This window comes from Diachasmimorpha longicaudata, chromosome 8, assembly GCF_034640455.1.
Source record: "Diachasmimorpha longicaudata isolate KC_UGA_2023 chromosome 8, iyDiaLong2, whole genome shotgun sequence".
NCBI lineage: Eukaryota > Metazoa > Arthropoda > Insecta > Hymenoptera > Braconidae > Diachasmimorpha > Diachasmimorpha longicaudata.
In genome coordinates, this window is record NC_087232.1 from 6,497,928 (window position 1) to 6,518,424 (window position 20,497).

Below are 20,497 nucleotides of genomic sequence, written 5' to 3' on the forward strand. Positions count from 1 at the left end.
ATTTCGGCCGTGATTACTCCGAAAGTTATGAGAGTAATTAAAAGTTATTGATTAGGTTGTATTGATTCCAATGACTGGATGAAGGAGGTCTCCGGTTTTTGCGGTGGGATGGGAGAGGATAGAACCAGGGGAGGTATTTTTATTGAAAATTCATCGAGGTCAACTTGTGGGAAATAATTTTTTAATACTGATACACTTCCAGTTGGTTAAAAACTCGTTGGCGCCAACGCCAAAGTCGATTTTGCATTACAAAAAACATATAAAATGTATCATAAAATATGTTTAAATTGTTTTCGCAAAATTTGACATACGTGGGATTTACTGGGAAATTTGCTCCATCAAAAATTGTACTGATATTTCGCCTTTTAATACTCCTAAAAATATTTAAATCTACAAACTTCATCAATAAATTTTTTTTTTAAATCGTAACACTACTACGAGACAAGTCACACTAAATTGCGTCCAGGGACAAATTCCACTACTAGTATTGTAAATGTGATTGCTGAAAAAGTGAATGTGTCCTCGTATTTGATCGCCCCATCGCTAGAATTTTCCACTGCCAGTGAATAGCAATTTCTCTCACTGCTCGTTCTAGATTTTTTCTAGGGAATTTCTCTCCCCTATAAATCAATAAATTATTCAGTGTCACAATCATAAAACGTTTCCCCAAAATTCCATAAAAAAATCTTACCATTTAGCACGAAAAAAGTCCCATAAAATCTGAAGTAATGAAAAAAAAACCACTGATACTCTTTTATTGTCACCGAATAATTGATTGACATTTTTTTTATTCCCACATACTGCATATGTACAAGGTCTGCGCGAGGCTTGACGAATCGATTCTTCCGTGTCATATACGAATGGACAAGCAAAGCTGTCCTATAAATATTATTTTCCCTTGCCACCTACAAACTGGCCCTTACAAATGCCAGCTATTTCGACTTGTTGCACGGGTTTGGTCTTATTTTTTTTTGCAACAGGTACACCTTCGGTATAATATCACAACGGCTCTTCAATAATTGAAACATGGTCTGAGTGGCCCTCCCGCTCGTGTTGAGTGTGCAGTACACACCGGCCATTGACGTGCCTGTACATGTTATTACAGCTCATCAGAGATTATTGGTCAAGGCTGGGACGCCGTTAGCGGCGACAATGACCAATGATTAGGTTTCAAAAGCATCTCTCTGGACAGTTACAGTTCAACAGTGGTTCATGTCATTCGAATGACATATTTTTAATATTAATAAATTGCTTCTCCCGGAAAAAGTCGAAACAACAATTTTTTCCCAAATCTAAAAAAATTAATGAGCTTAAAAAATTCACTAATGAAGGGATGAACGAAAGAGGGAATATTTTTTAGTTACTTTTTCAGGGGAAATAATCATTGTTCAAGTGATTGGCAATTATGACCCCGCGACCACGAAGGGACCAATTGTTATTCATGCGTGCGCGTGCTCGTCGTGACTACAAAAAAACGAAAAAGGTTTTTAACCGGAAAAAATTGACAAAAGAGGAGGTCGATGTGTATTGGGTGTACGTAGAGGAATTCACAACTCGGGTGACACCAACACCAACACCAAAACCCATCAAATCACTGCCGATACATACGGTAACACTCGATGATTTGACAGCGGAAGTTCCATTTGTAAGTTTTCGATGAACAATTGCACGAAAATGTGATTTTTAATTAGACGATATTTCTGCTTTTATGGAATAAAAATTGATGGCCGTTTGGTTCACAAGAGGGTTCATAAATGTCGGTTTTATCGCCTCCATTCGCTCGCTAATATCTCATTTTCCAAAAGCCCTATTTATTTCATAAGCAACAAAAAAGTGTGCAAATAAACTCGCCTGTAACGGAACTCTTTAATGGATCATGCCGGCGATATTATTGACGATTAAGATCATCATTACCGTTTAATTGACTAATTGAATAAATGCGATGATTGGTTGAATTCGCCACAGAGTGAGCCGATTGCGCACATGTTATTCGCCGGCGGATTTCTTTCGCAATCGAAAGATTCTGATTTTTTTCCACTTCAAATGCGAAAATTTTTTTTCCACTTCAAATATATTTACTAATTACCCAAACATTCATTTAGCACCAGTATGACCTACGGAAATATTTGTACAGATCTACTGAAGGCGAGTAAATAGGCTCAGTAAAAGGCTCTCAGAGCAAGCGTTAAAACCATCTCTTAAACAAATGTCAGAAACGTGAATAAATATTCTTCTTTTGAAAAAAATCTCAACGATATTGACTTCGCAATCAACTCAACTGACGTGAGTTCACAGTCCCCTGGACCATTCTCCTCTCTCCCCACCCCCCTTCCTGCAAAACAATTCCAGCATCGAATTCCCCTCGCGTGCACTCCCCTCCCCAGAACAACAGTGAAAAAAAATCTCTCGCAGAATTTAATCTCCACCAAACAAAACCTCCAACCCCCTCACACACGAAGACATTACCAGAATAATCCCTCTAAAATTCCCCACCCACTCCACCCCTGTCCAGCACTCCACAACAGATTCAAGTCAACATATTCATTTTCACGCTTTGTATTTACCTTTTGTTCCACTCCCTCCATCACTCTCTCAACTCTTTATTTCTTCTTTCCCCCCTCGGTCCCGTTTTCTTTATTATGCAGCATCCCACCTTGCTGTCTACCACGACAGATAGAAGTAGTGGAAGAGAACTGAGAGGAAGTGAGTGAGAACGAGACAGTTGAAAAAGCGATTCGAAAGATTGAGGACACGCGATTTGTTCACTGAGGCGATGTGGCGTTGTTAAATCGACCCATTTTCATCCCCCCAGTATTCGAGACACTTTTTTTTCCCTCCTTCCTGAATTCCTCCCCCTCCCACCCTTCCCCTCTCGCCGCCAATTCTTTTTTTTTTCGCCCCTTTTATTGTCAGCATAACCCATTTGAACGGAATCGTTATTTGTCGTGAAATCGTCGGGCAAGTGGAGCAAATCAACCATCACAATGCAACCAAAACGTATTAAGATAAGCTAAAATGTATTGACACAGGTGGTGATCTTCATTAGTATGCTGAATAACTCGTGAAAATACAGAGTCATGTTGGGTTAAACTTTCGTTTTATCGTGAATACTGACACGATGAAAGCCATCCCCCCCCCCCCTCTCCCTCCACATACAGCGCAACGTGTACCCACCGATGATGATATCCTGCCATTGGATTTCACTATTCTATTCATGTTATATTGATCTCCGTGTACGTGAACCTGAAGGTGGAATTGTTATTTAGTAACTCCATTTCCGCTTTTCGGGGTGAAAGTAGGACATGTGCCAATAAAAAGGCGCTTTTCAGTGGTGGAGGCCTCGGTTGGACCATTGACGCTCGTCACTACCGTAAATTGCACCGTTAAAACATGCAATGGGCTCGGGCTAACGGGCGACCTACCCTTAACGGTTGGCAGTTGATCAAACAATTTTTCTTTTTCATTTGTGAATTTTTCGGCGAATGCGGAGAATTTTTTTTCTTCCTCGGGATTTTTTAATCAGTCGCGGTGGTGAGGGGGAGCGGAGGGGTGGGAGAAATTCGTTCTGGTTGGGGTGGTATTGAGGAAAAAAATCGTTTGGCCAAGTGTATTTACTTGCCATCAGTAAATTAATATAAATATTCCCATGAACAATGGTAATGCACCTCAGCGTTCTCGCTCACTACTGTATAAATAATTAATATCACGGACGCAGTCGTCATCCCATTAAAATTAACGAATCGCCCTCCCCCGGTCGTGTAGAACAACACGACTGGTGATCCCCAGTCACCACTGCATAATTCCCCAAACCATCACCGCAGAATCACAAAAAGTACTGGAACAAGAGGAGAACCTCTTCGGCATAAATTCACCCAAGATAAACAGCGAAAAGGATCCCCTTAATCCCAACATTTTCTCAGCTCTTCTTTCCTTCCCCGGAGACACTGCTGTATCATTTTCTCGTCTTGCCACCGTGGAAACGATAAACCCCCAAGATAAACATACTGCGCTTATTTATGTAGTCTCAACTCAACTCAACTTGATTCAATCCAACTCCAGCCACCCTCTGCTTCAGACCAAACTTCCCGACTATCCATTAAATTTACTGCAATGAGTGAAGGGGTAGGGGGAGAATGAAAAGTGAGGGGGGGGGGGGTTGCAGGTGGAATATATGTATTTGCAGATCAGTATGCGAATATTTTTGGGAAAGAGATACTCAGAAAATCATATTTTGGAAAATATTAATTGCTCTGACGTTGAGAGGTTCAACACTGGAGAGCAATACTAGTTGCAAATTTGAGAAGATAATTATTCCACCGAATGAAGGTCGAGGACTAGATCTGCATAGGAATGACAATCAAGAGAGCTGGTGATAAAAATTCTAGTGCTCCCCAGGTCATTTCCCCATTTTGTAGCGCTCATTCCACTAAAATTAAATTATCCCGCGAGTCTTGAGGTTGATGTGTGTCTGAAGACAGCCGCTGCACGTGGAAGCACCGATCCCGGTGGTTTCAAATCTCCGTAATATCGTGATTGAACGAATATTATTCCACATGGCTCGCCAAATGAGATTGCTCCCGCAGGAAGTCATAAATCAGAAATGGGGATATTGAATTTCAGTTCCAGATATTCCGGGTTAGGAATTGAATCTCCAGTCTTCCACATTTATTCACATTCCGTAAATATCACTGTCCTGTGTTATTTTGTGGGTGTAAGGGATGGAAGGTCTTTCGCCTTATTTCAGATGCATGGGGAAATGGTGGGGAGGCCGTTGGGAAGGCCTGTGCATTCCTTGGGCAAGGGATGCCAGAGTAAACAGCATTTATCCTGACCGAAGTGGAGAAAAATTATTTCCGAGTGCTCCACCGTTTTTATGGAGACGATTAGAATTTTTCAGAGGGCGAAATTGAATCCGTAAATAACTGTCATCTATTCCGGATGGTATCAGACACTTTTCCGGAGAAATAAGCAAACAATTCTTGTTTAAAATTTATTGTTTAATGTATTTCAATTCATCTTATTTTTAACACAACTCAAATGATTTTAACTCAGAAAGAATATCTCATTTGGTATATAGTACGTGTGTTAATTAGTTGAAATTATTACATTCTATTTTATGAAAAAATACTCTTGGCCAGGCAACGATAACATCAATAGGACCACCCACACATCCACATCCGCCCCCATTCACTGATTCTACCCTAATATTGGTGAGGCAGTGGGGTTTTTTTCCGAAATCCCGGACTCTCCAGTTTCACCATCAATTAATTAGCAAACATCCACGCAAATCCCTCGCAAATTAATTAACAACAGATCAAAGGCCGTTTCCGCTTCCGCAAAAAAAATGTTTCCTCAGAGAAATTTCTCCCCCGTCCCCCAGTTCTCTCTATGCACGAATTCTCTGTGGAACAGCAAAAAGTGCAACGGAATATCTTCACAGACAGGAGATTAAACTTGCATCCATCACTGGCTCCGAGTCGCTCAGAAATGACAGCCGCAGTCTCATTCGCATGGCTCAATGTTCGTTTCGTGATCGTGGTGCAGAAACAAAAGGAATCAACAGCCACAGAAGGAAAAATAAAAAATATTTTTTTTATTGTCATTCGGTCCCCCTCTCCCTCATTTCGCCTCCTCCTGTCATTATTCACTGCAGTCTTTATCCATATAAATCAATTGTAGCCTAATTTTAAGTTAATTGTCTCGTATTTATTACAAAAAAATATTTCTCCAGTTGACTTAATGCATTTTTTCCAGATATTTAGTGAAAATTAAAAAAAAATTGCGAAAAAAGTCGCCAGGTGTTTCAACGAAATTTTTTTCACGTGTCATCATGAAGATTATTTGTTCAATTATTTCTCTAGTGCATTTAATGAAAAATTGCTGTTCCCTTGACAGAATTCTCATCCCCCCATCCACCGAGTTTACACGTACCCGCCTGTACTCAGTTGTCAAGTCTCGTTCGTCCATCCACAGAGGGATGAGATAAAAAATAAAAAAACTGAAAACTCAAAAGGAAGAGGAAGAGTTGAGTACAGATGACGTATGTGGTGTACAGACTCTGTGACCTAGATGTCTCTACAGAGGTAAAAGAAAGTGTTTCGTCGCCTTCTATCCCTCCTTGGACTCTTTAAAGAATCATTCTCAGGATGATGTATCACCCACTTTATCCCTTCTCCTTGTCCCCACTCACCGACAATCCGAAAAACAGTGAAGTCACAGGAGAAGAGTCCACTCGAAAAATCCTCTCAATATCTTGGGAAAAAGTTCTCCAGCTCCTCCGCCGTGAATATAAATTTTCATTCTTCCATTGACATTTTCATCATAAATCATAATCCCCTTCGATGTGAAAGTTTTATATTCCGTTATGTTGTTTTACTACTCAGCTATTTTCACAATTTTTAGTCAGTAATGAAAATCAATGCGATCCAATGGAAAATTCACAAGTTACAATTTCTCTTCATTCTTTACTGCTTCAATTTTTACAATTTTATTGACATTGTACACACTAGTGTCGATACAACGAATACACCACTGACTGTGGTATCAAGTACCTCTGCATAATTATCAATAACAACCTGAATGATTAATTACAACCCCTGTCAACAGATATATACCCCTACGATTCGTCATTCATTTAAATTCCATAAATCACCCTGAAAAGTTCTGTCCTCTCCCCAAAATCTTGTTCGTGCTAATGCGAAGTATTTAATTAGTCACAATGTCTGTGAAATAATTCTCAATCTGAATCACCGCGAGGAGAATATTTTCACAAGATTTAACTGCTGATATGGTCTGAGGGTTTTTTTGTCCGTACGCGTGATAGCTCGGCAACGCAATAGGCCTCTCACTGACGTTCACAGTTCACACGCAATTGCAGCGAAGGGTCACATTTAAAGTCTCATTGCCCTCATTCTCGCCCCTTTCAGCTTTACAAGAGAGATACTGCGTGAATCACGGAATTATGGTGGGGAGTGGCTCTGGAGATTTTCAGGAGAAAGTTTTTAATGAACATTTTTGGATTCATTAGGCCAGTTTTTTACAATGGATACGGTCCTTGAGGATTTATAAATTGTAATTTAGCTGGAGAAGTTTTTGGGTGAGGTTAAGTCCGCTCAGGTAGCCCCACACGCGCCCTCAGGGGAGATTCGCCATTTTGTTTGGCCTCCAGCGTTGCCGAATTTACTCTCTGGCACGCGAGCGCCTTCAACGAGTCGACGGCAGCGTCGCGTGATCCCGTTACGTGACGAGACATCTGTGATAACTTTCACAATTTCCCCACTCGCCTGTGACCCTCGCAAGTAGCCGAGAAAAAAAAAATGACAGCCATTTTTCAACTTTATAAATGCAAGCTCATTATTTCATTACCCATTTTCATTAAAATTCGTTCCGGATCAATTTAATGTACGTCTTCAGCATTAAATTACGATAATTATCCACCAATCTAGATAAAATGCTTTCATTCTATCACACCACCACAAATTTGAAAAATTAGAAATTAATTGTGATCCTCATTATGTCCCAGAGTAGGTGATTTGAGAATAATCTGCTTCTGGTTATTAATTAGTAGAGAGTACTCGTTGATTAGAAAGGAGGTACTCAAAGGTGAAAGTCGGGATTCAAAATTTTTGAAAATCCGCGTGCATATCTTCTAGCGAATTAAGTACCACTTGACTACCCCATCCGTCAGAAGTGATTTGAAAAATTGGATAAAGGGGAGTGTCTATGTTCACTGTGCACGGTATATCAATGAATGACCGGATAGATTCGCCCCACTCCCCACGGTAAAGTGCCCCGGAGTTTATTCCTACACCGCTAGTCATTGAGGTTGAGTGGTAACTGACGAGTGATGACAAGGATATCACAATCAATGCCCGTCATTGGAAACTATCGATGGTTTTTCAACCGCCAACGAGCCCAAGTGTTCACTGACGAGTAGCGCAATACTCGGGTTCCAGAGGATGATCGTCGAACATTTCAATGGGGAAAAAAAAATTATGGAGTCAATGTACAATTATTCGCGATATCAAAAATTTTCCTCTGAAAATAGTCTGGGTGGGAAATATATCCCATTGAATATCCGATAATAATGAGACCGCTCCGCGCAATCCGATTAGAGATAAAATAATGACCTCCGCAATGCGATGAACACGTGCAGTGGAAAGTCCGTGTAGTAGTCAGACATCGCGATTTCATTTCTTGTCATTGAGACCGTCATTGAGAGAAACAACACGTCCACATGGGCGCCACCTCTGCGCATCCGTTCGTTTGCATTATTAATGTGGTTAATGATGTAATAATAATTATTAAGGTGCCAGTACTGTGATAATTTAATCATAAATTTATGGTATTAAAAATGTCAGTGGACGGTAACACGAGGACACAAAACCCCGAAGCCATTTCATCTGCTTCACTGGCTCTCGACGAAGACATCAAAATTTTCCCAGCCAAAAATCACGTACTAACTTCCGAATCACTTATCACGACCTTCACGAATTATCGACTCGGCAAGTTTCCAAAGTATCCGAAGTTTCTGCGGGGCTTTGGGAAAAGTAAATGTACGTGTGGAGTTTAAAATGAGGGAATAAGCCGGAGCGTTGGGAGGAATTTACACTTCTTCGTGAGACTATCTTCGACAATAGAGAGGGGGAGAGTTATGGCAGCTTGAAGTAAATCCAAACTTCACATGACTCATTGAGTGTAGCGATAGTAAATGAATTTAAAACGTCAAGAAAAAAATTTATTCACAAGTGATAAAAATGCAAATTATATTTTCAACGTTTGTGGAGTCATATCGACCCTCACGATAATTCCCTTATTAATTAGTCAAACAATTATATTTAATTTTATTTGTTGGAAATTTTTCTAATTTTAATATTAACCATTTTAAATCGGTTTATATTTAATCAAATAACTATTTGTAATCACAATAGCGATTATTGAATATCTTCACAAAGCCACTTAAGACCTGAGATGTTACGCAACGATCCTAATTTTTAATTGTTTATATTCGTAGAGGAATATAAACAAAGTCAATGGATGAAATTAATTTCATCGACTTGATTTAATCATTTTTATTTTCAACAATCTCCACCGATATTTATATCAAGGTTTTTATTTGTTTCAGACATTCTGCGTAGTGTCAAAAAGATTTCGAAAGAACTACATCCACAGATTTACCGCCACCAACAGTTGGTTCATATTTTCACCCTGGAATCCCGTCAGAAGGTGTTGCATCTTCCTGAGTACAAATCAATTCTTTGATTACATGGTCATGATGACCATTGCGCTAAACTGTGTCTTCCTCGGCATGACCGAGCCCATAGAAGAAGCCGAGTAAGTGACCTCTTTCATTAAAAAGAATTAATTGCAATAAATAAAATGTTTCATCTTAATCTGAAATTTTCTGAAAAAGGACTTTTCCTTTGGTAATTTTCATCGACATTTTACCGTGCAATTACTGTCGTCTTACATCACATATCCAGCTATTCCATGGGCCTCATCAAGGCCCACCCCACCCCCACCCCTCCGCGCCGCCGTCATGCCCCGTTGAATGAATATAAACAATGAAATATTTTCCACGAGTTGGGGTAAAAAAAGCAGTATCAAGCGACATAGTGTGTCACCAGGGATTTTTGGTGAGCTTGCGTGCTTCTGCCATCCCAAGTGAGCATTCATGTTTCTTGGGTGACACGATGATACGATCACAACGTAGAATTACCTGAGATATAAACCCCTAATTCTGGTATCGCCCTCCAAAAGACGGAAGTCAACTGCTCGTATAAAATATCAACGGTCACGTACACATCGGACTCTTTTACATGTGTTGAATTTCTTATCCTGTTTGAATAAATTACCTGATAAGTCTCGTGGTGGGAGCGGAGGCGGGATATTAATCAGGTAGATAATGATAATGGAGATGATGAGACATTTGAGGGAGTTTCTTTCACGTCTATTAGCGAGATTTCCTTTACTTTTTTTTAGAAATTGAGGGGAGTATGGGGGAGGGGGGTAATTTGTATCGAGGGATTTTTTATTTTGAATAATTATTTGGGGGGAATCCAGGAGGAGATCGAGATATGGCTCGAGCTTTGATTATTTACGTTGGAAATTTTTTTTAATAAAAAGAAAACTTCCGAAAAGTAGATATTAATGAGAATCAAAATTGTAAATAATGTTTTCCTAGAGTTTTTGATATCTCATGGAAAACTGGTTCATTCACGTTCCTGGAATTTGAATGAATAATTGGGGGAAAAATGAAAAAAGGCGTACAAATTTCAAAATAATGTACAAAATATAATTAAACCCTTCGCTCATCCCCGTACCCCCTCAGAAACTCGCAAATCAACAATTACTCAGTTACCTCCCTCAACCAATTCACCCCTACTATCCTCTCTCCCAAAATTAATTGAAAACTCTAGAGGTGCCAGTCCACCATTTCAACTTTCCCACACACACACACTCCCTCACAGCTCCAATTTGCTTACGTCCTTGGCGCCCAATGAATATTGAATCCTCTCGCCAGACCGGGGTTCTGCCATTCTGTAACAATGAAACAGAAAGGTAAAACCACTGGGAACAAATAAAAAAACGTTCACCACAGATTCAAAGGTTCAAAGACGTTAACCGTGAAATATTCAGTATTTTAGTGAACTGGTGAATTCGATGGTTTGTTACAGGCGGATGTGCTGAAAATATATGCACATCCGTCAGTTACATGTGGAAATATTGGAGGAATAAAAATGGGGGAAAATTTTTCTCTCCAAAGTCTCTTGTCTCAATAATTTCTCGGGATTAAACCAATAATTCAAACTCCTGATGAATTCCCGATTAATTAAAATAAGACATAATTAATATCATAATCTGCAAACGATTAATATTTTTCTACAATTTTGGGAAGCCATAAATTGAAGAAATTGCGTCACGGTTTTTTTTCAAATTAAAAAATTGGATGGTTTCAACAAAAAAAAACGTAAGCCACACGCAAAGCTCTCTCAAAATGTCTAATTTCCCTCAGCCAATTAAGACAATTTCCTCTCTCATAAAAGCAAACGCACGAATTCTCTGAAATTACCCTAATCCGACGAGTTGGCATGCCGAGTACATAAGAACGCTCTGGGGATTTGCTCTGTACTCCCTCGAGCTCACCGGATACTCCTGTGATAAAATTCCTGCGTCTGGCGACCGGGTAAAGGACATGGTTGGAAACGGCCCTGAGGGTGACGATGGCTTAACCAGAGAGAGAGATACGGATGAAACTAACGCTTTCGAATTTCCCCCAGGCCATATCCACCGTGACATGCAGCACTGAAAGCACATTCACCATCTACTCTTATCATCAATTATTCGGATGGCCAACGACTATATCGTTCAATTTTTTTTTGGCTATTCTTGAATCGGTTTCAGCTGCCGGTCATTTTCCAATAACGTGAAAGCATTTTACTGGAGAAATAATAGTCAAAGCACTTGGAAATTCTCAAACTGTTTTACCACTTGAAAAGTTAAAACACACCATTCATCAACTGATTGTACTGCTCTTCTACTTTCTTTGCAGATATATCTTCCTAGCAATTTACACAGCGGAGATGGTGATAAAGTCTATAGCTAAAGGCTTTATACTGAACAAGTACACATACCTTCGAAATCCATGGAATTGGCTGGATTTCGTCGTGATAACGAGCGGTTACGCGACCATTGGAATGGAGGTCGGCAATCTGGCGGGTTTGAGAACATTCAGGGTACTCAGGGCGCTCAAGACCGTCTCCATTATGCCGGGTGAGTTTTCGAAAATCTTTCCAACTTTCTTACCAACATTCAACTTGTCACCGATTCAAGAACGAACAGTTCGTTGTCTTCCTGGGTGGAAATTCTACTTTAATATGCGCTAGAAAATAATAACAAATTTCAATCTGAACGAACCGATCAAAAAAAATTTGAGCACTCGGATGACGAAAATCCTTGACTCGAGTGATCATTTGTGTAAAAAAAAATTATTGATGTCAATGTGCGATCCTGATCCCCTTAGCTGGTGAAAATACTCGCCCCAGATGTCTTCGTCTGTTTATTCAAATTAACGACCATTCAATTAGCATAAACCTAATGGTAATTTGGTGGTTAATTCGATTTCTCAGTTGGATTAATTGATGTTGAATATATATACCCGGGAAATGGTTCAGTATTTGGCCGGCAAATTGTAATCTATTACAGTACGTTTAGGGGTAATTTTGAACCACTCAGAAGGGGAGTAAGCATTCTATCTGTAAACGTGCGCGCGCCTGACCGATCAATCCTCTTTCGTGTCTCTACCACACACACAAATCGAGGCAAATTCTTACAATGTATACAAATAAGACGAATATGAGGGGAAATACAGTGCGATTACGCATGTACAAATTTTTTTCAAACAGGAGTGGATATGAAACTTGAAGCTGACAGAGTGAGTTCTTTCGAAAACTCCAAAAATATTCTTAAAAAAATTTTTAAACCTTGAAAATCGTCATCTTTATCCGAAAAATACTATAATTATTTATTTATTTATTTATTTGTAGTACTATTTTTTTAGGATTTATCGTGAGCACTCTTGTCATAAATTTCGTATAGACCATTTAAAAAATGTACTGCAGAGAAGGACAGCTTGAAAACGGCCCTGTGGATGAATAAAATTTTACGCTCATACTGGGGAAGTAGGTCATACATTTCATATCAATTCTAATGGGGTTGAGAGAGTAGTGCCGGGTATGTTTAGAAAAATAGGCTCTAGGAGGCTGGAGAGGAGTGGAAAAGGTGAGTTATTTCACACGTCAGTTATTCACGAGCTAGAGAAATAATCAGCAAAAATTGTGCAGCCGGCGAATTTTTTTTTCGACAATTTTTCGTTTCAGTTCAGACGTTTGTTGATAAAAAATGTATTCAATAAATTGACATAAATCGGATATATTTATAATTGCATTTAAATTATTACTGTCACTGCGTTTTAACCGAAGAAATGTTCGGCTATATTTAATAATTATTTGTTTACGGAAATAAAAATTCAGTCCGAGGTTGACAAGTAGTGTGACGTTGAATACAGTTTGCCAACATTTATCTGGGTTGAGCTCAGATAACAGAAAAGAATAAAATCCTGAACGCGTTTCCAAGGAAAGACTTTGAGACTATCAGTGGAACGATCAGTATTTCCGGGTGAAACCACCGGTCAGCTATCGATTTATCTTCAACAAACACCGAGATGCCCGAAAAACAAGTTATTTTGGAAAACTGATGAACCAATTTCCCTGAAAGTCTCCAGTGACACTGCGAATGATAGCAAAATGGGGAGGAAGTTGACGGTTAAATTTGAGCATTAAAAGTTATAATGATGTGTCATCACATATTACTTGGAGAGAGACATAAAACTTTGGTAGTGTTTGGGAACTGTTAATGTCCGAAGCAAAGCACAATTTCGTGATGGGAGAATGGTTCATAATAATTAACTAGAGAATTATTTCAATTAAATTTAATCTGTCCACTCATTTGAGGAGATCAAGTGTTTGGATATTTCCAATTAAAAATTATTCGCTATCCAATCATTCCATCGTCGAATTATGGATTTTAAATGATCTGTTCGTTTGAAATTTCGAGGGAACTGTTGGCTGGAAAAAAATCCCGAGAATCATAAATCATGATAACAGTGAATTATTATTTTTTTCCTACTCAACGAATTGTAATTAATCTCGATGAATGTCAGTATCACAACGTGCGATACGCATTAAGACGATCATTTGAGATACACTTGAATGAAATCTAGGATCTAATTTCAAGAATGAAGAATGATTTTTCGGGAGAACTCGGTCGTCCTAAAATAGCGAAATGATCGAGATTGGGGGAAGTTCCGGATAAACTGTGCCATTGAACCCCAAATCGTGACAAAATTTCATAACTCCACCATCTGATATCAGGGAGATAATATCGCGTTCCAGTAACCTTGTGCACTCCACAAACTTGAGGATATTCCTATTATAAAAAGGAGACCCGTGTACAGATCGATATCGATATTTCTCGAAGAAATATCTCGAAAATGCGTAAGCGTAAGACAGAAACCGAAGCGACATCTGTCGATTATATTAGTCGCACATTGGGCTGGAACAAATGAACCGGTAAAAACCATCACATTTGGCAACGTGTTTGAGTGTTTTTATCCTATTATAAAAAGGAGATAATTTATAATCGTGAAACATCATGACATCTCCACCTATTAAATATACGACCAACAGAGCCATTGATCATTTCAATGTTGCAGCTACACTCATGTAAGTATTCCTATTATTATTTTTAAAAAATGAACATATTTCAAAAATTTATTATGCATTCAATCATCATAACCTATCATTGACACGTGTTCGGAGAGTAATTTCATTTTTTTTTTCTTAGGAAAATCATCGGCTACGTCGACTGCATTGAAGGCCTGAGAGAGTTGCCAAAGTCTCCATCTAAGTGGATTTACAAGTGCATTTTAAATAACAATGATGGCAGAAGGGTTCGCATACTTTGCTCGGGGGATGATGCTCTCAAATACAAGGATGAGATCAAGATGTATCAGGTACAGGTGATTTCCATTCAAAAAGAAAAAAAGTGAAATTGTCACATATAATACCACAAGAGTGGTAGGGAACCTAGAGGGAAATACTCGATAATGTTGAAGCTCGAGTGGTATTCAGGAGATTATTTTTCCTATCCAAATTTCGGCAAAGAGAATTGTGCCATGAAATGAAGAGAGGTTTATTTGGTTAAGTTATCGTTTGTTTTTTTTATATATAGCCTACCCGCAGAATTATGAAAAAATTATCGCATATAATACCACAAGAGCTCCGAAATTATCGAATATTTCCCGATAGGTTCGTTGCAAACAAATGAACGTAAGAACGTACGTTATTTATTTGTAGGGAACCTTGAGGGAAAAAAAATATCAACGAATAAATAACATAAATGCCCAGTTCAGTTTTCTAGGTCAGTTTTCTGTTTTGGAAACAAAATGAATATCTATATGAATATCTATGCGAATATCTGTATGAATATCTGTGAGAATATATGAAAAATTTGAAATTTTACTTTTTAGATAATAAAAATCACTGGAGGGATTATTAAAGCGGCCAATCCACAGTATCGGCGATCAACGGACACTGTGAGCGACAAAGAATTTCAATTTGCACGTAGGAGCACTTTCGACATCTTTGGCACATTTAACATTACGAATGGAGCTGACAATGGAAGGTCGAAGGTCATCTCATATAAAAAATTGAGATGGAGAACGTTTGTGCTGCTCGCGGGCCAGTCCAGATCACTGGATGGCTCAAAGAGCCATTCAGAAGCATTACCACGGTAAGTGGTTCGAGTTATGGATCTGGCATGTTTTGTACAAGGGTTCATCGCATGACCATTCATGTGGTAACATACATCCCGAGAGAAGATTTGATCGAGGGAATCAAAATGACCATTAAAGGTCGAGTTGATTGTCGTGGGGATGGTTTTGTTCTGAATATTAACAGCATGGATGACATTGCAGTCCTGACTGAGGATGTAGCCCTCAATGAAGATGAGTTGGATGATGCTGTCGAAGCACCTCCTCTCATTCTCAAACGAGGGGCAGCTGAATCTGCATCTGGAGAGGCGATGGACGTCGCGAATAAGGTACTTTTTTTTATTAATGGTTATGGTTATCCAAATTTAATTACTTTTAATTTTTCACTATTCTCCCTTCAATGCAAGAGAATATTGCAATATTTTCATCTAATGTTGGCTTAGTTTCAAGCAGAATTCAGTATAATATTTTCATTAGAACATTAATAAAAAAAAATTTTCTATGGAAATATAAATGAAAATGCATTGAATCATTCATTAAACAGTTATTAAGAACAGATAATCTTTTTTGTTTCAGAAACTGAAAGCTGAATAGCTTTAATGACGGGCTATTTACTCTGGAAGTTCAATTGCAAAATTGAAAATTTTTTCTATAACAAGTTCTAAACTGTTATTTTTTCACACAAAAATTGAGTTCTATAACAAGTTTAACACTGTTATTTTTTTACGCAAAAATTGAATTCTATAACAAGTTTAATACTGTTATTTTTTTACACAAAAATGAAACATTGACAAGCTTGAGCTCTTTAAGAATTTGATTTTTTACTTTTAAAGACTGCCAACTTCATAGCAGTAAGGTTAATACTCATTTAGCTTTAACAACCAAAACAGATGGAATTATAATAATCTATTCATGAACATTAGTATTTATTCAGAATTTATTTCAATATATGGCCCTGTTTTTGAAGAAAAAGTATTACTAAACATTTGTATTTTTTATATATAACAGAGAAAACTGAAGACTAATTAATTTTATGATTAAAGTAGATAAAGCTCTCCGGAATCACAGATAAGTGATACAAAGGATGTATTCATGTTAATGTTTGTTCATAGTTCTTAACATATGTTGTAATGTCAATTATAATTGTTGGAACATTATTTTTGTTTTCATTTCAAAATCCGTCCCACTCCTGTAAATGTTTATTGAACGCAAGTGGCATAGGTTTGGAGTTAATGGTTTCATTAATAAAAATTTAAAACGCGATTTTTTTGCAGACATTCAGTTTGAACCTTCCCTACGGTTGTAAGTCGCAGGTATACACCTTAGTGCGGCAACAATGTCTCCTGCACTACTACTCACGAAAAAAAATTCGCAAGCAGCGATGTTCTTGGTTATGTGAAGGGAATAAATAATCTCAATCGCATAATTTGATGTTCACAAATAATTAGAAAATCTTTAATTATTAGATTAGATTATTATGAGACTAAGAACGCCCTCTTCCTGACTTGACTGATTGCTGTCGCTATTATAGCTAAATCTCGAATTTGCGGAAATGTTCTCGATTCTGTATACCGTATGCTGCCTCGCACTGTATAGTATATGCAATCTTAGAGCAATCGAAATATATTAAGATTTTCCCAATTGTCTTTTTCCATGAGTTTTAATTTTAACTTCGAAGATAGAATAAGAGCATTCATTTTCTAGAGTTTTCAATTCTTATGATTTGGAAAAGATGGCGCGTGCGTAGCACGCGCGGACGATCTCGTAAAGAAAAAATCAATAGCTGAAAGTGTTGAGGATACCCCACTCGTTCGACTAATTTATTTCTTTAAAATCGAGCTATCGCCCTTGAATTTTGGAACCCTACAAGCCAGGAGAATTCAAAATAAATACAAAATAAAATTCTAGGGTAAAACTTTTGGGTGAAAGTTGACGGTACATTTATTAAAAAATGTTTTCACGTGAATTGCAACATATTTTGATCGTTGAAAATTAAAAATTTGAAAATAATCACCGGAAACTCTAATTTTCTAGTGAATTATCCTTTCACAAACGATAGAAATCAGAAAACTTTGGGTGAAAGTTGGTTTTCTGATTGAAAATTGATTGGTTCCTCCACATGATGAGCCATTTAAAATTAATCTCGTTACCCAAAAAATTACGAATGAACTGTAAATGGAATTTTAATTTAATTCTAACAATTGGAATTGAGGACCTCCGCTATTGATTTAATCCCAATTTTCCGATTTAAAAATGGCTGGGATGACGGAACCTAATGAGATTCAAAAGCAAACTTGAATGATTAATGACAAATTTGGAAAGTCGAATGGCCTCAAGTGACCGCAGTTCATTACTTCCCAATTAACGATATTCTTTCGCAACTCTTTAAATCATGTTAAGCGGTTCATTAATAGGGGGTGAGGATCTCGTCGACATGATAATCATGACAAAAAGGGCTATTACTTAAGAAGAGCTTTAAAAAGAGCATGAGCATCAAGCTTTCCCTGAAGTCTCCCATAAACCCAAGAAAACGACTAAATTAATTAGTTGTCTCGCGTTAATCCGTCGTTTACGTCTCGCACTTATTTCGCTCAATGTTTTCACGCACTATTATCCAGCCTCGATGTTCATTTAAGTCACGGTAAACCCCAAACTTTCACCTCTTTCTCTTTCGACAGTCGAACACAACCGCGTCCTCCCAAATATTATTCCTGAGTTGTAAATGGATTTTTAATTGATTTTTAAATGTGTGAAATACTTTCCTTCCATTGATTCGACCATCACCGTTAAAAATATTTAAAGTAAAAGAGTTCACGACCGTTCAATTAACAGTATTTAGCGGATTTTACGACATCCAAAGTTCTTAATTACTCAAAAATAATGACAGCGTTGAAATAAAAATCACGACAAAAAGGCTCTCATTCACCAAAAGCTCTAAAAAGAACGTGAATCCCGTGAAATGTTCCATAAACACAAGAAAATGGGAAAATTAATTAGTTGTCACCCGTTAATCTGTGCTTTATGTTTCCAACTCATTCTATCCAATTATTTCTCGTAAACTCATTTAATCGCGATATTTCACAGAACGTTCTCTGCTCTCCTATTATAAATGAAATTATTCCAGTCTTTTGTCACTGCAATGATGGAAGTGTCCATTAACATCAACTGTTTGCATTGTTTACAATGAATCCTCTGACTGAGGGAATTGTGTTGTCATAAAATGTCGGCAATTTCGTATCAAATTTCTCAGAAATACGAGATGAGTTATGAGCAAGGAGATATCATCAGAACTCCTGGGAGGTGAGCTTCCCCGAGATTTTGTTACATTCGCCTTGAAATCGGAGATGGAAGTGAATTATATGGGGAAAATGAGGGGAACATGTCAAGGTCTTCTTCATTTCACTCTAAAACATTTTTAATAACTGAGTAACAATGATTAAAGATACGTTACACCATTTTTCACTAGAATTCCCATGTCAAATGGTACAACGTATCATATAGCTGGAAATAATTTATTTTTAATGTCAACGAGAAGGGACGTCATAATGGTAATTAAATCATTTATGAATTTCACTATTTTTTTCTCCTCTTTTACCCCACATTTATTGTAATTCACTACAAACATATTTTGACCATAACAAATGTACTGGAATCGGAAATTAATAAGCGACCTTTCTCACCCCTACCACCCCCCCAAATTCTCGATTTATAAAATTTACTCAAAAATCATGAGACACTCATCAACATCACGTGTCTCTGTCCCATAAAAGCATTCAATAAAATCTTAATATTCCATAAAATCACGTCATTTTACCATTACGATTATTCCGACGTCAAATTATAAATCAGAACACAGACATTTCACTCCTACAAATCATTTGAAATTAAAAAATGGAGGCACGATTTTTCACCCTTCCATTTCTGATTATCCGTTTAACAAATTCGCTCGAAAATCGTAAGACTACCACTCATTAATATTCCGCGTACATTTTCTTCTGAAAAAAAAAATCCACTCTATCAGATTGCAAAACTTTTCGTTCCCATACGTGAAAAAAAATTGCATTAATTTTCCTAATTACTCTTGCATGTTTCCATGCCCCCCCCCCCCTCTCCCCTTGAATTCGCCTCTTTATTTCGTTTGTAATCAGAGGCGACTGGGTGAAATTCGCCAAGAAAATAGAGGACCACTGGAAAAACTTTCACGACTGGAAAAAAAATCAAAAACGAAAAATGGAAAAAACGAGCGCCTACCCTCGTAGATGTGCTAGTATAGGGTATTGCATTAGCATATGTATGAGGGGGGTGGCGAGGAGGGAGGGGGTCAGTAGTGAGTGAAACTGTGGGAATGGGCAGGTCGTGAACATGGCGTATCGTACGAAGAGGTAGAACTGGCAATTACATGACGAGTGGCAACTGTCGATTCGTCCTCTCGAGACTTGACGTATTATTCTGTGTGTGAGACTGAGGGATGTTGTAAACGGAAACACACTGTGTCATCCATGAAATTAACGGCCAAATGCATATCCAGCCATGCATTGTCTCATGATACTCTGATTATAAATGATAGGATTCGTACTGTGTATCGTATTAATTAGTCTCAATACTGCTGCGGCGAGGATTAATCAAATTAATTATAAAGCGACGGACACCGATCGATTATTGACCCACAGATTTTTTTATTCCAAGAAATATCATTTCTCGGATTTCTTTCACGTCAAATATTTGTAATAACTTTTTTACAAATCCCCTAAATTTTTCTAAATATATTAAATGCTCAATTCTGACGCGAAATAATTCCCTCAAATTTGGAACTTTCCCATCGGCATCCGCGACCGGACTGGACCGTTAATCCCCCTATGGACCTCCATTAATCCCATCACCCAAGTAGAAACAACTAAAGGGTCAGCCAAACATTCGCCTGTTCTCGTTCGTCGCCGAAAGAAAAAATCTTCTTTTCCATTTGTAATATTTAAGCACAAAGAAACGATGGAAAGATCCAGACAATAGACAGCAGAGTAGAAATCCACTCCACCTCTCCTCCCACCTTCTACTCATCTTAGCAGAGAACACCGGGTAAGAATGAATAGTCTTCTAATGAATCGTTCGAGTGCGAGCATCACCTTATGTATCTCCCGTATCTCTCGCCCTATCTCACCCTTCACCGAC

The 20,497-nt window shown here is 38.0% G+C and overlaps 2 protein-coding genes across 8 annotated transcripts in view; both read left to right on the forward strand.

Annotated features, from left to right (window-relative positions):
- The window catches only part of LOC135165523 (sodium channel protein 60E-like), a 60,024-nt gene that overhangs the window by 13,555 nt on the left and 25,972 nt on the right, over positions 1-20,497 (forward strand). For 4 of the 5 annotated variants that reach the window (XM_064126905.1, XM_064126903.1, XM_064126901.1 and 1 more), the window contains 2 exons: positions 9,125-9,333; positions 11,552-11,772. In XM_064126905.1, coding sequence (XP_063982975.1) covers positions 9,125-9,333; positions 11,552-11,772 — 430 coding nt within the window. Of the gene's footprint in view, positions 1-1,267; positions 1,646-9,124; positions 9,334-11,551; positions 11,773-20,497 lie in introns of those variants that run through there. The other variant, XM_064126904.1, reaches the window with a different exon arrangement.
- On the forward strand, positions 13,979-17,086 carry LOC135165547 (uncharacterized). Of its 3 annotated transcripts, XM_064126946.1 has the most exons (5): positions 13,979-14,282; positions 14,404-14,572; positions 15,089-15,351; positions 15,536-15,660; positions 15,908-15,923. In XM_064126946.1, the coding sequence occupies exons 1-4, from the start codon at positions 14,212-14,214 to the stop codon at positions 15,543-15,545; spliced, it is 513 nt and encodes a 170-aa protein (XP_063983016.1). In that variant the 5' UTR covers positions 13,979-14,211; the 3' UTR covers positions 15,546-15,660; positions 15,908-15,923. The 3 variants fall into 3 exon arrangements, with proteins under 3 accessions (XP_063983016.1, XP_063983017.1, XP_063983018.1); XM_064126947.1 differs by lacking the exon at positions 15,536-15,660 and having other exon boundaries at positions 15,908-17,086; XM_064126948.1 differs by lacking the exons at positions 15,536-15,660; positions 15,908-15,923 and adding an exon at positions 14,916-14,979 and having other exon boundaries at positions 15,089-15,260.

What these genes read in the sequence shown, in the direction of transcription:
- LOC135165547 (XM_064126946.1), top strand. Translation starts at nt 14,212, where the DNA reads ATGACATCTCCACCTATTAAATATACGACCAACAGAGCCATTGATCAT. An exon ending in AATGTTGCAGCTACACTCAT is followed by an intron (nt 14,283 to 14,403) that starts GTAAGTATTCCT and finishes TTTTTTTCTTAG; the next exon opens with GAAAATCATCGGCTACGTCG. An exon ending in ATGAGATCAAGATGTATCAG is followed by an intron (nt 14,573 to 15,088) that starts GTACAGGTGATT and finishes TTTACTTTTTAG; the next exon opens with ATAATAAAAATCACTGGAGG.